At 44.4% G+C, this 16,145-nt stretch overlaps 2 protein-coding genes across 2 annotated transcripts; both read right to left on the bottom strand.

Moving 5' to 3' along the window:
* Positions 1-6,533: 6,533 nt before the first annotated feature.
* LOC106731653 (uncharacterized) lies at positions 6,534-10,733 on the bottom strand. Its single transcript, XM_075919441.1, has 3 exons — positions 9,732-10,733; positions 9,051-9,128; positions 6,534-7,609 (listed from the first exon to the last, which is right to left on the bottom strand). Exons 1-2 carry the CDS (start codon positions 10,577-10,579, stop codon positions 9,080-9,082), a joined length of 897 nt encoding a protein of 298 aa, XP_075775556.1. The 5' UTR covers positions 10,580-10,733; the 3' UTR covers positions 6,534-7,609; positions 9,051-9,079.
* A 2,498-nt stretch (positions 10,734-13,231) lies between these two features.
* CCDC89 (coiled-coil domain containing 89) lies at positions 13,232-16,145 on the bottom strand. Its single transcript, XM_006118357.4, has 2 exons — positions 15,722-16,145; positions 13,232-14,499 (listed from the first exon to the last, which is right to left on the bottom strand). The coding sequence occupies exon 2, from the start codon at positions 14,464-14,466 to the stop codon at positions 13,387-13,389; it is 1,080 nt and encodes a 359-aa protein (XP_006118419.1). The 5' UTR covers positions 14,467-14,499; positions 15,722-16,145; the 3' UTR covers positions 13,232-13,386.

Here is a 16,145-nt window from a genome sequence, read left to right as displayed (position 1 = left end):
CCAACTTACGTCGGATCCGAACTTACGAACGGGGCTTTCTCGCCCCGGAGCTCGCAGGCAGCAGTCCACCTCAACCTCCGGGGTGAGAAAAGCTGCTCCCAGTGCCCCTGGTCTGCTGGGGACCGTCTCCAGCAGGCCAGGGGCACCGGGAGCAAAGCCGCAGCGGGGTCCCGGGCCAGAGCAAAGCCTCAGAGGCGCGGCACCCCGCCACTGCAGCTTTGCTCCCCGTGTCCCTGGTCTGCTGGGGGGGGCGCAGCTAGTGTGCCCCCCCCTCCCCAGCAGACCAGGCTTTAGTTGTGGACCCTGGGGCAGAGCAGCTGGGGCGTTGCCGGTTGGTCCCGCAGCGCCGCTCTGGGCACTACTGGACCAACCCAGCAGCACCCCAGCTGCTCTGCCCCAGGCGTCCCCAAGTCGAACGCTGCTGAAACTGACCAGCGATGACTACAGGAAGCCCGAGGCACAGTTGCTCTGCCCCGGGCTTCCTGGAATCAGCCGCTGATCAGTTTCAACAGCAGCTGACTTGGGGTTCTTAAGTTGAATCTCTATGTAAGTCAGAACTGGCAGTCAGTTTCAGCAGCGGCTGAATCTGGACGCCAGTTCCAACTTACATACAGATTCAACTTAAGAACAAACCTACAATCCCTATCTTGTACGTAACCCGGGGACTGCCTGTACTGTACATTCTACAATACTTTGTGAGGTGCCAATTTGAAACACTAAGAGCTACACATTCACTGAAGGCGTAATTACCATAAAGGCTTACATAGACATAGCAGGGCCTCAAATGTATCTTCTCTACAAAATAGTGTAATCTGTCCTAGCAGTAATGTCTGAAGGACACAGAACACCCTCCACAAAAACAGTCTGCCAGCCAACAAGCTTCCCAAATTTTAGAGTGACAATGTTCTAGGGTGGCCAGCTCTGAGATAAAATGACTTGTGCTTTTGTTCCCCAATTTCAGAGTATTACAGAAGACAACCATCAGGTTTGGCTGTGAATCTATACTCTTACATTAGAGTAAACTGAACGTACAGATGCGGTTTTAATATTTTTGTCTAACTTTCCAAAAATTATGTGCATGAACTGAATAGGTATATGACCAATGTGATTGCTATGGCAGAAAAAAAGTTATACATACAACAGTAATTCTTCTAGATACCTAGTTAATTAGAAACCAGTGGGTTTAATCTGATTTATACAGGGAAAATAATGAGAATTGAGCCCTATATTTATTAAGCTAGTGGAACCCGCCCCCATCCTCCCTCCTTACACACAGTATTGAGACCTCCAACAGTCCCCCTCATTCTTGTATTTTTATTGCAATATTGGATTGCATGTAAAACATTTAGCCACTATACTGTTTAGCACTCACCACCTGCACTCTAGAGTCCCATGATCAGAGCAAAGGTATTTTACAGGACAGTATGAAAGCTGCATCATTGAGCTAAGAGAAGGTTATGTAGCAATGCCTAGCTCAAACCAGCTTTTTTATTTAAAGACTAGGGATGTCTTTAAAATGTGTTTATTCAAGTAAATGTGTAACTATTGAAAATTTCAGTGGCTACATAGTTACATGCAGGGGGAAAGGGATATGCAAAAGCCTGCTTCCCACAAGAATTGTCTACTACCTCTCCCTCCACTCTTGCCTCTGATGCAGCACACTTTCACATCCCTAATTCAGACTTTAATAAGCATTACATACATTTTTGTTTCCAAAGCAGAAAGTTTAAAAACCAACAATTGCAACCCTGTAACTTTTTTTTTAAAAACTGCTCGCTAGATAATTTTGTTAACATTTAAATAAATTATTCAGTGCAAAAGAATGTTAACAAGTCAGTCTATATCAGGAGATGGGAAAAAATAGGGACACATATTGGCTACTAGCCAGTCTCTGTTTAAAAAGTTACAATGCTTGATACTGAAATAATTCACTTTAAATTGCATCAGGATAAAATATTTAGGTTACTGATGCAATTTCTCCCAGTGAAATATGTGAACATAACTATTTAAAGGTTCACAGATAGGCAAGTAGCCCTGCATTTGAACAATTTTTCTCATTTTTATACCTGTAACACTTCTCAGTATGCCCAGTATCTTTTAGCATTCTCTCTCACACACACACACACACACACACACACAAAAATCCCAGGTGATTGAGTTACATAGTAGCTACCATCATACATTATATTCCTATAATTTGTAACATACTTTTCATAGTATCAAACAAACAAACAAAAAAAAAGGTGTTTAAACTCTAGTGTCAGCAGTTACAGGTATGGTGGAAATTATTTTTAGGTGCATTTTTATCATCTGTACAAATTCTTACCATCATGGCAAAAATGGGTTACAAATAAAAACATCATCACTACAGTAGCTTTCACTGCATTTTAAAGAAGAAATCTACTGTCCAATTAAGAAGCATAAATGGATTCTGAAGGTAGTCATGGTCCAACCTTCTGCCAGAATGATGGTGATTCAGATTACACAAGGCAGGGTTAGAGAGGAATGGAGGAAAAAAATGTGTGTCTTACCACAGTGATTCCCAACCTTTTTTGCACCGTGGACCAGCAAACCCATTCACAAAGTTTGGCAGACCAGCAATATTTTATTTGCATATTCATTATCCAAATATGCAAATAAAATGTTGCCAGTCTGCCTAGCCCCAACCCAGCCCTTTGCACACCAGTGCCTAACACCTTTTGACCCCCACTCCTATGCCCCATGCCCTTTAACTTCTGACCCCTACAGCCCATGCCAACACCCTCTTGCCCCGTGACCTCACCATTGCCTCACCCATTACCTCCACCCCCACACTCCCCAGAGCAAGGCTGCCCCCTTTAGGGAGTGTATCCCTTACTGCTGTATGGGCAGGGAGAATGGCCCTCCTTCACACACCCTTCCTCCCCAAACCCATCTTGCTCCCTCATGGGTAGGGGCGGGAAGGATGGAGCCCCAGCCAGGCTGCCATCATGAGGGAAGGAGGAAGGAGCCTCCTGCTCCAACTCCTCCTGCCACCAGCAAAAGCAGTCATGCAGGCAGGGGGGAAGGGAGGCCCTGGGAAGGTGCCTCCTGCTCCACCTCAGCCCCAGTGCGACTGCTGGCAAAAGCTGTTCCCCCTAACCCCAAATGCAGAGTGGAGGGAGGCGCCTCCTGCTGCTGAACCGCTGGGAACAGCCAGCCTGAGCTCCGACAGTGGTCCACGGCCCAGCGCTTGGGAACCGCTGTCTTAAGAGTACCATCATGGGCAAAGCTCTCAATTTTATGAACAACGATACAAAATGTCACTTCATCCATCACAACCAATCCCCTAACAATAGACATGCCCTTCTCCTCCTGATTTCTCCGCAGCACAAAACAGGCACATCTCCCAAAAAAGCCCCATCCCAACTACTCTTCTATCCCAAGGGGTGGGAGAGAAGAATACCTCACCCATCATTGTGACCTTTTTCCTGTGTGTAAGACTACAAAAAATGTTTCCGAATAAAGAATATCTATTTGGACACCCATGGATCTGATATATACCTACTGAAGCTTTTTAAGTCTACATAAATAATAGAGGCATGTATAATAGATTGAATACAAAGTATTACAATACATAAGATAACCATATCCAAACACACAATCCCCAAAACACATTACAGGCAAGGTTTTTAAAAATGGTTAATTTTATGAAAGATGTATACAAAAAGCCTTTGCTGTATATTTTAATAAGTCCCTCAAAATTTCAAAGGAAACACTGACTCTTCACTTTTGGCAAGTGACAAAAAAAATTGGTAACTCAGATGCATCAGTAGATACCAAAATTTGTGACATGGCTCCCCAAAATTACTTTGATGCCATCTCTCCAGGCAGTTACAGATTGCAGAAAAAATGATTTTCCCCCCAGATGCTGCTAAGCTGTTTGGAGAAAAGAAAGAAAGGTTAATTTGCAATGCTATTAAGATGTACAGGTATTTAAGATTACTATGAATGAGGTTCTATTTCTTACTGATTATTGTAATGTCTTTAACTACTAGGGAAAAGATTAGGGATTTTTTTTTAAGTACAATCTCCAGGCAGTTAAGTGGCAATTCCCTTTGTATATATGTATATTCGGTTTATAACTCCAAATAAAACCTTCAATAAGTTATTTCTTGGCAATGGACAGCACAAAAACCCAGTCACTAACTCTTCCAGCTGGCCATTAAGCCAAGAAACATATTTCCTTAGGTCATTATAAATAATTTTAAACTTCTTTTTATACATTAATCTCCTTCCTAAAGTATTTCCCCACTTCTGTCAAAGATTGTGTCATGGCTATTTTGTCACGGACAGGTCATGGGAAAAACAAAAATTCAGAGATGCCTGTGACCTGACGGTGAATTAAAAATTATGTTGAAGCTAACTACCAGGGAAAGAAAGGAGGAATTACAACTTCAGGCCCCCCACAGGACCCACAGAAGCTGGGAGCTCGCAGTGTCTGCCATCTCAAAATATGGGACTGAAGCAGATGCAGAAAATGTCATGGAGGTCTCTGAAAGTCTTGGAATTCATGACTTCCATGACACAATTATCCTTCATTATAACAGATATAGTCTAAGTTCAGACTTTCAGTACATGCAATGCCTATACTTAAGTTAGAGATGGAGAGGCAACCAATAACCACACCAACAAGCCACTTTCTTGAGGTGCACTGTCTAAAAGTACAAAGATCTTTAAGATGCTCTCAACAACTGAGCATGAGGCAGCCTTGTAGTCAAATTCTAAAAATCTTAAAATGTATCAACTGTGTACTCTGAGACCACTACACATATCCAGAAATATAAACCACATGGGAACTGTAGGGCCATGTCTCTACTACAGCAGCATGGCTACAATTATATAGTTTTGCTGGTATAATTCTGTACCATTGATGACAGATGGGATTTTTCTATTGCTGCAGGAAAACCACTCCCCAACCATGGTAGCTAAATCAATGATGATGGAAGCATTCTTCCTCTGAGCAATGCACCTAAATCAATAGTTACACTGCATCAAATTTAGCCAAGTTGTCAGACATCTGAATATTGTATTTACATTTTTATAAAAGCATATTGCAGAATTCATCAAAATAGAAAAATGTCTGAGGCCCTACTTGCAAGATTGCAACTTCCACAGAATTTCACCATGGGAGATTGCAGATTCCACCACAGGAGCCCCTGCTCATCTCCAGATGGCCAAGAGCAGAAAATCACAGAAAAGTAATAATGAACTGTGTTACTGCAAATAGGGTCCACAATTTGCTATGGCTTGTCTACAAATCAGCCACAATTTTTTGACTATCATTTGCAATTCTAGCAGGGCCTTATGTGTGTGCCTATTACTAAATATAACCCTTTGTTGGTTCTTGTTTTTGTTATCACACACTAAATTGCAAACTATGACAAAATTCTGAACATAACACAGTAAATAGAAAGAGTTGGGTCTCATGAGACTTAGGAAGAATGAAGTGAAAAAATGAGAAAGATGTCACCAGAACATGGAAGTGTTTACTAAGGGTTTGTCTATATTTCTAGTTTCACAGTGGCACAGCTGTGCCAGCTATAGTGCTTCAGTGCAGACTCTACCTCTGCCACCAGGAAAGGTTCTCTCACTGGTGTAGATAATCCAATTCTTCCATCAATTAGCCCTGTCTACATTGGGACTTAGTAGGGTAACAATACTACTCAAGCATATGGATTTTTCACACCCCTAACCAATGTATTTTTATATACCCAGTTTTCTAGGTAGACCAGGACTAAGATTTCTACTTAAGTTACATGGATTCTTGAAGAAACGTGCCACACAGTTTAAGTGTATTTTATTAAATCAAGGGTGGGGAACCTAAGGCCCAGGGGTCAGATACAGCCTCTGGCTTGCCTAGATGCAGCCCCCCTGAAGCTCAGGGTTCCCCCCCCCCAGCTTTGGGGAGCCCATGCTAGCACTCCAGCTCTCCCACCATCTCCCCATGGGGCTGGAGCATACAAAATCTCCAGAACCAGGGCCAGCCTAGGTTCTGGTGTACGAGGGGAATGTGAGGAGTGTCTTTCTCCTTCTCAGTTAGGGGTTACGTCAGTGAGGGGTTGCGTTTTGAGGGGCTTTTTTTTTTTTTTTTTGCAGTTTTCACTTGTGTGGGGCCACCAACTGATTTTTCTGTGGGTAAGCGGCCTGACCCAAAAAGGTTCCCTACCCCTGTATTAATTTTATGTATTTAATAAATCAGAGTAGTCAATGCAAACTCCAAGGAAAAGCATCACTGTAACAGACTCTTGAGAAATATCAACAATTTTATTCCATGCCCACCCACAAAAGTTGTTCATTTAAAAGAACAAGTAATTTTAAAAAGCTTTCAGACAAACCAAAGTATGGTTTAACTCTTCAATGCAAGTTTTATATTCTTGCTTTAAAAGCTTCCCAACTGAAAAAAAAAATACAAACACTTAACACTCTTTCCACCTTTTTTGATTCAACCATAAGACTCATTCATCAAAAACAAAATGTTAAGAACAAGATAAAAAATTATTTGAGCCCATAACTGAAAGATCAACACATCTGATTTTATTATAGTACTGTATTCTTATTTGTACAGCACAGAGCTAATTACAAACATTTACAAGTTTTTCAAGTATTGTTAAGGTATCAATTCAAGGCTTCTGCTCCAAAAAAGCTGTATTTAACAATATTCCATACAGATAGCACAAACTGATTAGAAGTCAAAGAATTTTCCCCTCTGCTTGGTTTACATGAGATTTGGAAGGCACTAAAAATCCCTGCAGCCACATTCTGGGGTGTGGATCCTGCTCTTAATTGTACAGGCACACATTTTGCATGTTGTAAAACTAGCTATTGCCCATTTGCAGTATATTTTACAGAATACAGTGGTGCACATGTGCATATCAGAAGTCAGGATTAAGTCCCAGACTGCTCTGATCTAACAAAGTGTTCATAATTGTTCAAAACAGGGAATCCTATTACAGAGGAAGATAGTGTTATATTTAAGTTGAGGTAACTTAAAGTTACCGTAAAGCAGACTAAAAATGCCACAGCAATCTTCCATGCTTACTGTTTTAATGATTTTTATGTTGAATAAGATGATTACAAGTAAACAAGTGATTGAGCCCTATAACTTCAATCTTGGCTCAGTCAAGCTCAGTTCTTCTCATTTCACCTACCACCAAGAATAAGAGTGCTAACAATTAAATAACGCTCTTAATGACATTTGTGACTACCCCACTGCGTACAAGGGGATTGTACAAGTATAAAAGACTGGAACTGAGTAGACAATCTGATTGATGCTGCACAAGATGGAATAGAATCCACAGCTCATTAGTTCTTAGCTGTACTAGCTTTGTATTTCTGTGAACAGGTAACCGAATTCACAGAAAGCAGAAGATTGATTATCTTTGTACCTAGTCCCTTTTCAAACTAGTACCACACTAACTTCGGAGTGGTGAGATTATTTTTTTCCAAACATTCAAGCTTTTCAAAAATGAAAGACAGCAGAAGCCCTGTTACCTCTTTTTCCTCATTTCTTATACTACCTTTTAAAATAAAGCAGGAAATGTGGCCAGCAGCTGGTCCCGTCTCTTCTGCCCCAACACAGCTGTATCCACTTTAGCATAAAGAAAAATAAGGATGCTAAATACACATATACTTTATCAAACAGTGATGTTTCACAAAGAATTTAGTTGTCACTTGCTTTTCCTTCAACTCCTATTACCACTAGTGGAAGCTACTTCAGCACATCACTGGAAGGAGACCCCTCAATTTAATCTTAATCCAACATATAAATCAATTTATTACATCTTAGTTTTAAGGTTTAAGAATAGTAACGAATCATTTTAGAAACATCTCAATTGTTAACGCTATACTTAGGTTGACTCATTCTTTGTGAAACCTCACTTTACAGTTAGTAATTTTTCATAACCCGTTTTCCCCAATTTACATACATGTAAATAATCTAACCATTTTAATACAACCAAAAAATAAAAAGGTGTATTATAACCTATTTATCTTGCATGATAGGGTAATATTAGTGCTGGTCCAAAAGCAACTCAAACATTTGTCTGTGATCCCAAAACTTTTTTATTCCTCCTCTCAACTAAACATGGAGGTCTGCATGAGCATTATTTTTTCAAACCATCAGTGTCAAGAGATAACCTTTGTTCATCTACATATTTTATTTCCTGACTATAGAAATTTAGAGATATTTCTGAATGATCAGAGATGTCTATTTAAGATCCTACAGTAAAATTACACAAGTGTGCATGCAATAAGCTATTTTTTAATACAAGGAATCTCAGTTATCTTGGGTGTACACAGATTATTTATAGTGAACTAGAATTTAAATCATGAGTTATTTCCAAGCACTGTAATCTTTAAATTGCAATATACATTACAGTTCTGTGAAAAAAATAGGTGTCTTGCCTGCATTAGGGTACCATTGTACAATGATATAACTGAAACCAATATTTGGATTGTTCATACAGACAAAAGTTTACATCACCAAATAAGGTAGACTAATGAAGTTTTTCTTTTTTAAAGTGATCTTGAAAACCATCAGGACTAGATTCTGGGATCTTATATCCTGGAATGCATAATCCTGATCTTTAAGAGAAGACCATTTACATCAAGTTCTGGGTGGTCTAAAGATGGAAGATCAGAAATAAATCATATCATACTGATTACCATATGATTTGTCCCCTGCCCTAGTCATTCAGTAGCAGTCATCTTAAAAAACTGCTATTTGATGGAAAACAAAATGGTATAAGTTATAACTTTAATTACTTTGAGAGATACTAGCTAATAAAATTAAGTCAAAATTTCCACAGCAGAACAGGGGCAAGGGGAAGAAGGATAGTAATCAGAATGTGACTGAAATACCCTCCACCGGAGATCAGCCAGAACTGGAAACACATAGGCAAATCAGCATCAACACTTTCAAGATGAGAAAACATTTCCAATCACTGGTCCTGAACCAAGAGTCAGAAAAACCAGGACTTAAACATCAATAAAGGTTTGATATCGCATTATGGGAATATATGGATCCTTACCAGGTTGCGAAGTGGAAAACGACTGCTCTTTAACCCCTACACAACGGAGCATGGCAGGGCAAGCACCTAAAAAAGAAACTGTCAGAGAGGTTTAATAGTAATGTATAATTAATATTTATTACAGTTTCATATGCATGCTTTAACTGTTTGCTCATCAATATTAATTTTGTTCTCAAGTCTGTCCAGTGACGATGTCCTAATAAGTCGAATTTTTCTTTTTCTAAAAAACAAAAAAACAAGTATTTTCAGCTCCTCAGGATAAGCGGACTATATTTTATCTGATTCAAAACAGGGTAGGCAGTATTATCTCTACTGGCATTTGTGAACAGGCACGGAGCACACCTTCATGCTTCAGGTTTGCATGATCTTTCACTCCCTGCTGCAAACGGGCTCCGAATACAACTGCATGTGTCAGTTTGCACGATATTTGGCACGCTGCTGTAAGCAGATTCCGAGCGCGCCATTTGTGAGCCAGTTTTGTGCGATCTTTTACCCAGTGCCACACACTGGCTCCCAAGTATGAAGTTCACGCGAGCTCTTTACCCTCTGCCGTTCCTACGCCAGCTTTGCCTAGCCCCTGTTTTTCAAGCCATGACCTGCTTGCTCCGCCACGGCCCGAAGCCCCTGGATGTGGGCACGGACAGGTGAAAAATAAAGACTGAAGCAGGTACTTGACCCTACATTTTGAAGGAGGCAGATGCCCGCCTGGCACACACGGCGCAGAACTCCACCGACAGCTGATCTCTGTCCACGTGGAGGCAGATCCCACCGGAGGCCGCCCGCTCCTCCGCCTCCGGCTCCCCCGCATCCTGGCTCGGCAGGGCGTAGTCGTGGTCGCTGCTCTCGCCGCCTTGGGGCGGGTCCGTGTCCCTGAAGAGGCTGGTGCGGAGCCTTAGCCCCCCAGCCCCGGCCAGGCGACTCAGCAGCTGCCCCAGGGTGCTCTGGTTGGCCAGCACTGCCCGCAGGTAGCTGGTCTCCCGCTCCAGCTCCCGCAGGCGCCGGCTTAGCCCCCGGTTGCGGTCCCGCAACTGCCGGTTCTCGGCGGCCAGGCCCTGCAGGCGGCTCTCCAGCCCCAGCACGTACTGCTTCTTCTTCAGCCGGTTCAGCCGGGCCGCGGCCGCCGCCTTCAGCCGGCTCCCAGCCGCCGTCCCGCCCAGGCTGGCCCCGCTGCGCCTCCGGCCCGCTGCGCTCCAGGCCGGTTCCAGCTCGTCCAGCTGGCCGCAGAAGCAGCCGCTCGGCTCCACGCCCAGGTCCCAGTGCGGCTGGGCCGCCTCTAGCAGATCACCCAGCTCCAGCCCCGCGAACGGGTCCTCCTGCTCCTCGGCGCCAGGAGCCGCCTCCCCCATGGCCCGCTGCGGCTGCTCCAGCGCGGCTGGGTCCCGACGCTGCGGCTTGGTGCGGGGGGTCCCCGGCTCCTCCTCCCCGCCATCGCCGCCTCCGGCCCCCGCGCCGGGGAGGTGCCAGGCGGCAGCCGGGGGGCTCTCCCCGCCCGACGGGCCCGCCAGCAGCTGGGTCAGGCTGTGGCGCATGGTGGGGAGGGGGCGAGACCCGCAGGCAGGTCTGGGGGAGGGGGCGGCTCCGCGGACGACCCGGCGAGCAGGCCGCGGTGAGCGTGGGGGAGGGGGCCTAGAAATGGCGCGTCCTCTGGCCGCGCCTGCGCACCGAAGGGCTGCTCGGCCGCCAGACCGGAAAAAGGGGGAGGACAGGATAGCCATAGGGTTATGTTAATCCAAGGGTGGGCAATACATTGGGGGGGGGGGGGGGGGGTCAGTATTTGGTAAGTGGTCAAGGGCCGCACTTTTCTCTGGAGGGGCTGCGGGGTCTGGCATGGAAGTTGGGTGCAGAAGGTAGCAGGGGCTGGGGTGCAGGACAGGGTGTGGGGTCTGAGAGCGAGTTGAAGGAGGGGTGTATAATACGTGAGCTGGGGCACGGGAATGGAGTGCAGTGTCGGGAGTGGGTAGGAGAGAGGGAGCTGTGCCCTGGGCGAGGGGTTGCAGAGGATTTGGCTGATGAGCTGGGGCAGGAGGGGGTTGTGGCCTGGGGCAGGGAGTTGAGGGAATGAAGGGACTGGCATCCCAGAGGCAGGTTTTGGACAGCAGCCCTTCAAAACTCTGAGGCAGACCCATTGCCACCCACAGTCCCATGCTGCTCAAAATGGCTGTGTACTCTCCGGGGGAGAGAGGGATGCCAGAACCAATGAGAGCCTCCCCAAACCCTCTTCCGCCTCCCCTAGGTTCCCACAGCAGACACACACAAGGAATAGTCAGCCAGTTAGGGTACGTCTAAGACTTTTTTGAAAGCTCTTTCAAAAGAGATCGTCTAGACAGCCACACAACTTTAGAAAAAGCGATCCTCTTTTTCGAAAGCGAACACCCAGGCAGTCTGGATGCTCTCTTTTGAAAAAGCCCTGTTTGCATTCAAGAATGCCTTTTTTTTTTTTTGAAAGAACTCTTTTTAGAAAAAAAAAAGGTGTTCTTCCTCGTAAAATGAGGTTTACCGCTGTCAAAAAAACCGCCGGGTTCTTTTGATTTAATTTTGAAAGAATGTGACGGCCGTCTAGATGCAGATGATGTTTTTTCAAAAAAAGGCCACTTTTTTCGGAAAAAACCTGTAGTCTAGACATACTCCTAAAGCGGTGTAGCTCTGTGCCTGAGGGTGCTGGCAGGGCAGCCCACAGGCTGGATTTTGCCCACCTGTCTTAGAGGCAACAAGTACCATGTCTGTGTTATAAAGCTAGAAAAACGGGCTGCCTTGTTGAAAAGTGCCTTCCGTCTCCATCTACTTACAACAGTGTTTTTCAAAGTGGACCACAGGCCACTAATGCTAATGGGCTGCTCTGGTTTGTTTACTTACCGGCTCTGCAGCTGTGGAGCCTCACAGCTCCCATTTGCTGTAGTTCACCATTTGCAGCCAAGGAGATCAGTAGGAAGTGGCGTGGCCACCCAGGGCACTGCTTCCTGCAACTCCCCTTGGCTACAGACAGAGAACCACAGCCAATGGAAGCTGCGAGGCTCTGTGGCTGCGGAGTCAGTAAGTAGACAAACTGGAGTGGCCCATTAGCAGCTTTCTCAGAGTCTGTGGCCCACTTTTATAAATGCTGACTTATGATGAAGCAGCAGCAGCCACTTTCACCCCCAGAGTTATACCCAGGGTAGGTCTATGAACCCATATAGTACCACTGAAATGCAGCCACCTCTGTTGCACAGAGAAGTCACACTAGAGGAGTGGAAAGGTTTTGCCCAGAACCCCTGCCAGTACTCCTCTTGGCATGGACAGTGGGTAATATTAGCAAGGGAAGATGTTGCCTTCCCAAAACTGCCCAGTTTCCTGGCTCTTGGGAGGGCTGGGGATGTAGTGAGGCTGCCCAGCTCTCTGGCCCACTAGGAAGGATCAGTCTGCGCCATCTACAGAGGTGAGTGAGACTAAGGGTCCTGGGGATGTTCAAGGGCTGGGGGCAATAACCAGGAATGGGGGGAGAGAGAGCTGGGTCCAGAGTTGAGAATAAAGCTTGCAAAAGGGGCATGGGCTGGTCTTGCCTTCCCCAGCTGAATGTTCACTCGTTGCCCAGACCTGTTGCTATAATAAAGTGTTATATTTATTATCCTGGTATATCATATAGCACAGTGTGAGGCTCAGTTTATTAGGGATGATGTATTAAGTCAGGTTTTAAACCTGATTTCCACTGATCTACATTTTTCAAACCTAGGACCTCGACCAAGCTCTATGGAAGTTGATGGGATTTTCCTGTTTCATTTGAATGATCAATTTGAATCAGATCCCTAACAAATAGATAACTTAATCATCTACCTGGAAATCATTCTCACTAATAAAAGATACTGTACAAATACTAATCTGCTTTATCGCTCCACCCAGATAATAAACTCTGATGTTCTTGGTGTGATCCCTTTTCCCTTTCCAGCTCCACTGAACTGTATATCAACAATTTGTTGTAATAAATCCAATCTCTTGAGAGCAGGAGACTTTTCTTTTGATTTGCTACATAAAATGCTTAATATTTTTAGTCGCTGTGAAAGTGCTAGAAATAGGAGAGGCAAGGAACAAACAAACAAACTCATAAATGATTATGAATTTTCTAAATTAAAGTCCTTTGTTTCCCAGTTTTATTTAACATAACTTGTCTTGCTAACTCAAAGTGACACATTTTAAGCTGCCATTTCAAAATGGGTAGCATGGAAACAAAAAATGGTCTTCAAATCAGGTCTCATAAAAGATTTGTAAATCTTGGAGGCATTCTAAAGAAATCTGATAAATATTATTTTAGTTAAAGGGTTACTAATAAACAGGTGTGCATTAACAGCTGCAACAGAGTGAGGGGTTATGACATGAAGTGGCGGAGTTTGTTATTTAGCTCTTTTTCTTTATTTAGTAAGTCTGTGCTGTGTTTCTTGTAAGCATCAAACTGCATCCAGAGCTCACTACATGCTTGCTCACTTCCTTCCAGACGTTGCTGCAGCTCTTGGACCCTTAGGTTGCTGTCCACTACTGCTACCTCTCTCACAAAGCGCTCTTCTGCTGTCAACCTGGCCCTCTCTGCAGCCTCCAGCTTCTTCTCCAGCTGCTGAATTTCCCGTTGCTTCTCCTGCAGTGTCTTGCCCCTTTCCATAGCCAGATGCAGCAGCTCCTCTTTCTCCTGGCTCACCTTCTCCAACTTGGCTTGCAACTCACTGCCCTGAGCCTTTTTCTGCTTTTCTGTCTGCTCCCACTGTGCAGCAATTTGGCAATGCTTCTCCTCTAAGCTCTGCAGCTGGTTTCTCAGTAAATCAGTTTCCTTGGCATGGACGCTGGCTTGTTGTCTCTGAGCTTCCAATAATTCCTTCTCTCGCTCCTGGGCTCTGCGGCTCTCTTCAGCATATTTCTTCTTGAAGGAATCTACTTCCTGAGAGAGCCTCTTCCCCTGGGAAGTGAGATGGAGAACCTCAGCCTCTTTCTCCTTCAGAGCCTGGCTGAAAAGGCTTTGGTTTTCCTGTCTCAGGCGCTTATTTTCCTCCCTCAGCAGCATGTTCTGCTGCTTGTGCTCATCTTTGAAGCGGATCATGTCTTCATGGTTGGCAGCAAGGTCCATAAAGCGCTCCTCCAGCTGCTGGGCCCGCCGGGTCTGACTTTCCAGTCTCACATGATCCTCCATCCTCAACTCTTCCAGCTCCATGTTAAGCCTCTCCAGTGCCTTGCAACGCATTAGAGATTCATCCGCTCGCTTTTTCAATATGCAGATGAGCTGAGATTGCTCATGGAGGCGTGAGCGTAACAGAGCCTTCTCCCCCTTCTCCCCATCAGAGAGCCCGTGGAGCTTCTCCAGAGCCTCATACAGGTCTCCCATATCTCCTGCCTCTGATTCAGTCTCCTTTGGATCATTGACAGGGCAGGACATCTCTGGGTCCTTCTCATCCTGAGGCATGGAGCTGCTGCCTCCTGCAGTCTGTAATTCAAGCTACATACAAACAGTTTATCTTAGTAACATTCAAAATTACTTAGTTGCACCCAGCAGTTCTAGTTTCCCAACCAACAGGGCTGCAATTGGTGGACATGCCCTAGGAGTTCCATTATATCACAAATCAGGAGATCTGGACATTCCAGAACAGATTGCAGTTTGTCAACAACTCAAACTGGTCACTTTCCTTGGTTCTGCAGGTATGAATCCATAACCCAAATCAGAAAAAGAAAGAGACTAATACTTATCCAGATCCAGCTACCCATTGATGACAAGCCCTTTGCTTTACTGGCATGCTGGTGCTGTGATTCCAGGCACAAATTGTTTACTTAACTATAACATTATTAAGACAAATAAATCCTCACACAATTTTCTTCCCCTCTATTCCTCATTCCATATCTGTTATTAGAAATGCAAATAGAACAGGGGTTATTGGACTGGTCTTTTAACTATAAATTATTGCAAAGGATGCACTGCTCCCCATTTAATAGCACTGAATGCACCTTTTTCCACTGTTTGGAGATTTGTGAATGAAAAGGGCTAAGTGCTTATTGAAAATGAGGGACCTAATGGTTCAAGTATGGGATTGGAGACCAGGTTTTTAATTTTACCCTTCCCACTGACTTGGGCATGTCACCGTGTGTGGCTAAGTTTCTTCATGTAAAAATAAGAAAATATTTATATCATATCGGGAGCAAAAGTCCTCAGTCAAGACTGGGGCCCTATCATACTTGGTGCTGCAGAAATGTGTGAAAAACACTCTTTCACTAAAGAGCTGCTACTCAAAAAAGACACATGAATAGAGCTGAATAAAACATTCATGTAAATCAGCATGCTGAAAAGTATCACATTTTGTTAATTATATTTATTTTAGATTGTGAGGTAGCAGTAGGTTAAGAGGATAACAGAAGAGGAGAGTCAATGTAAGGAAAAGGAAGGAGAAAGAGAACCGAGGGCAAGGGAGAGAATGCGAAGGAGATGAGTCAGGGTATACAACTAGAGCAGAGATTAAACAGACTCAGGTGCCATCTATGTAATTACAGGGTCATGCACACCTGCTGTTGCAGCTACTTTCTCTTCCCTCTGACAAAAAAGAAAAGAAATGGGGGAGAGAAGAGAGAACCAGGTTTAGATGGGCTGGGTGCAAGGGATGCAGACAACAGGCGTAAGAGGATAGATTGAAAGTAACATGTAGGAAGAGAACAGGAAAATGTTTCCTTACCGGATATTTTCTTTTCTCTGGTTTGTCTGCTACTCCTACTGTGGAGTTTCTGTCACCATGGAGACATGGGGCTGATCCAGATTGTAGTCACTCCACAGCTTATGCCTGTGACTTGGCTACTTTGGAAAGCTGCCAGGTCAGCTGATAAGCCAGTGAAATAGCTGGAAGTACTTCACAACAAACAAATGCCACTAACATACTTTTTAAAAGAACTGTAAAGGAAAATGGATATTCCAGAAGGGGAAGTATTGAAATTAAAAGAAGCAGGCCTGAACTCAAAAAGCTGGAGAGTCACATTGTCAGGCTGTAAACATCAGGTTGGGGCCTTCTCTTCATACATGTGATGGGTTGGATCACAAAAGACCCCTTGGGATTGTCACATAGTGAGCTGGTCAAGCCATTAAGCCCACCTTCCTGCCTTCTT

This window comes from Pelodiscus sinensis, chromosome 1 (assembly GCF_049634645.1).
Source record: "Pelodiscus sinensis isolate JC-2024 chromosome 1, ASM4963464v1, whole genome shotgun sequence".
NCBI classification, from domain to species: domain Eukaryota; kingdom Metazoa; phylum Chordata; order Testudines; family Trionychidae; genus Pelodiscus; species Pelodiscus sinensis.
Note: the sequence above shows the minus strand (reverse complement) of the source record. Positions and strands in the feature narration are given on the sequence as shown.

What these genes read in the sequence shown, in the direction of transcription:
- CCDC89 (XM_006118357.4), bottom strand. Translation starts at nt 14,466, where the DNA reads ATGCCTCAGGATGAGAAGGACCCAGAGATGTCCTGCCCTGTCAATGAT.
- LOC106731653 (XM_075919441.1), bottom strand. Translation starts at nt 10,579, where the DNA reads ATGCGCCACAGCCTGACCCAGCTGCTGGCGGGCCCGTCGGGCGGGGAG. An exon ending in GCATCTGCCTCCTTCAAAAT is followed by an intron (nt 9,129 to 9,731) that starts GTAGGGTCAAGT and finishes CCTCTCTGACAG; the next exon opens with TTTCTTTTTTAGGTGCTTGC.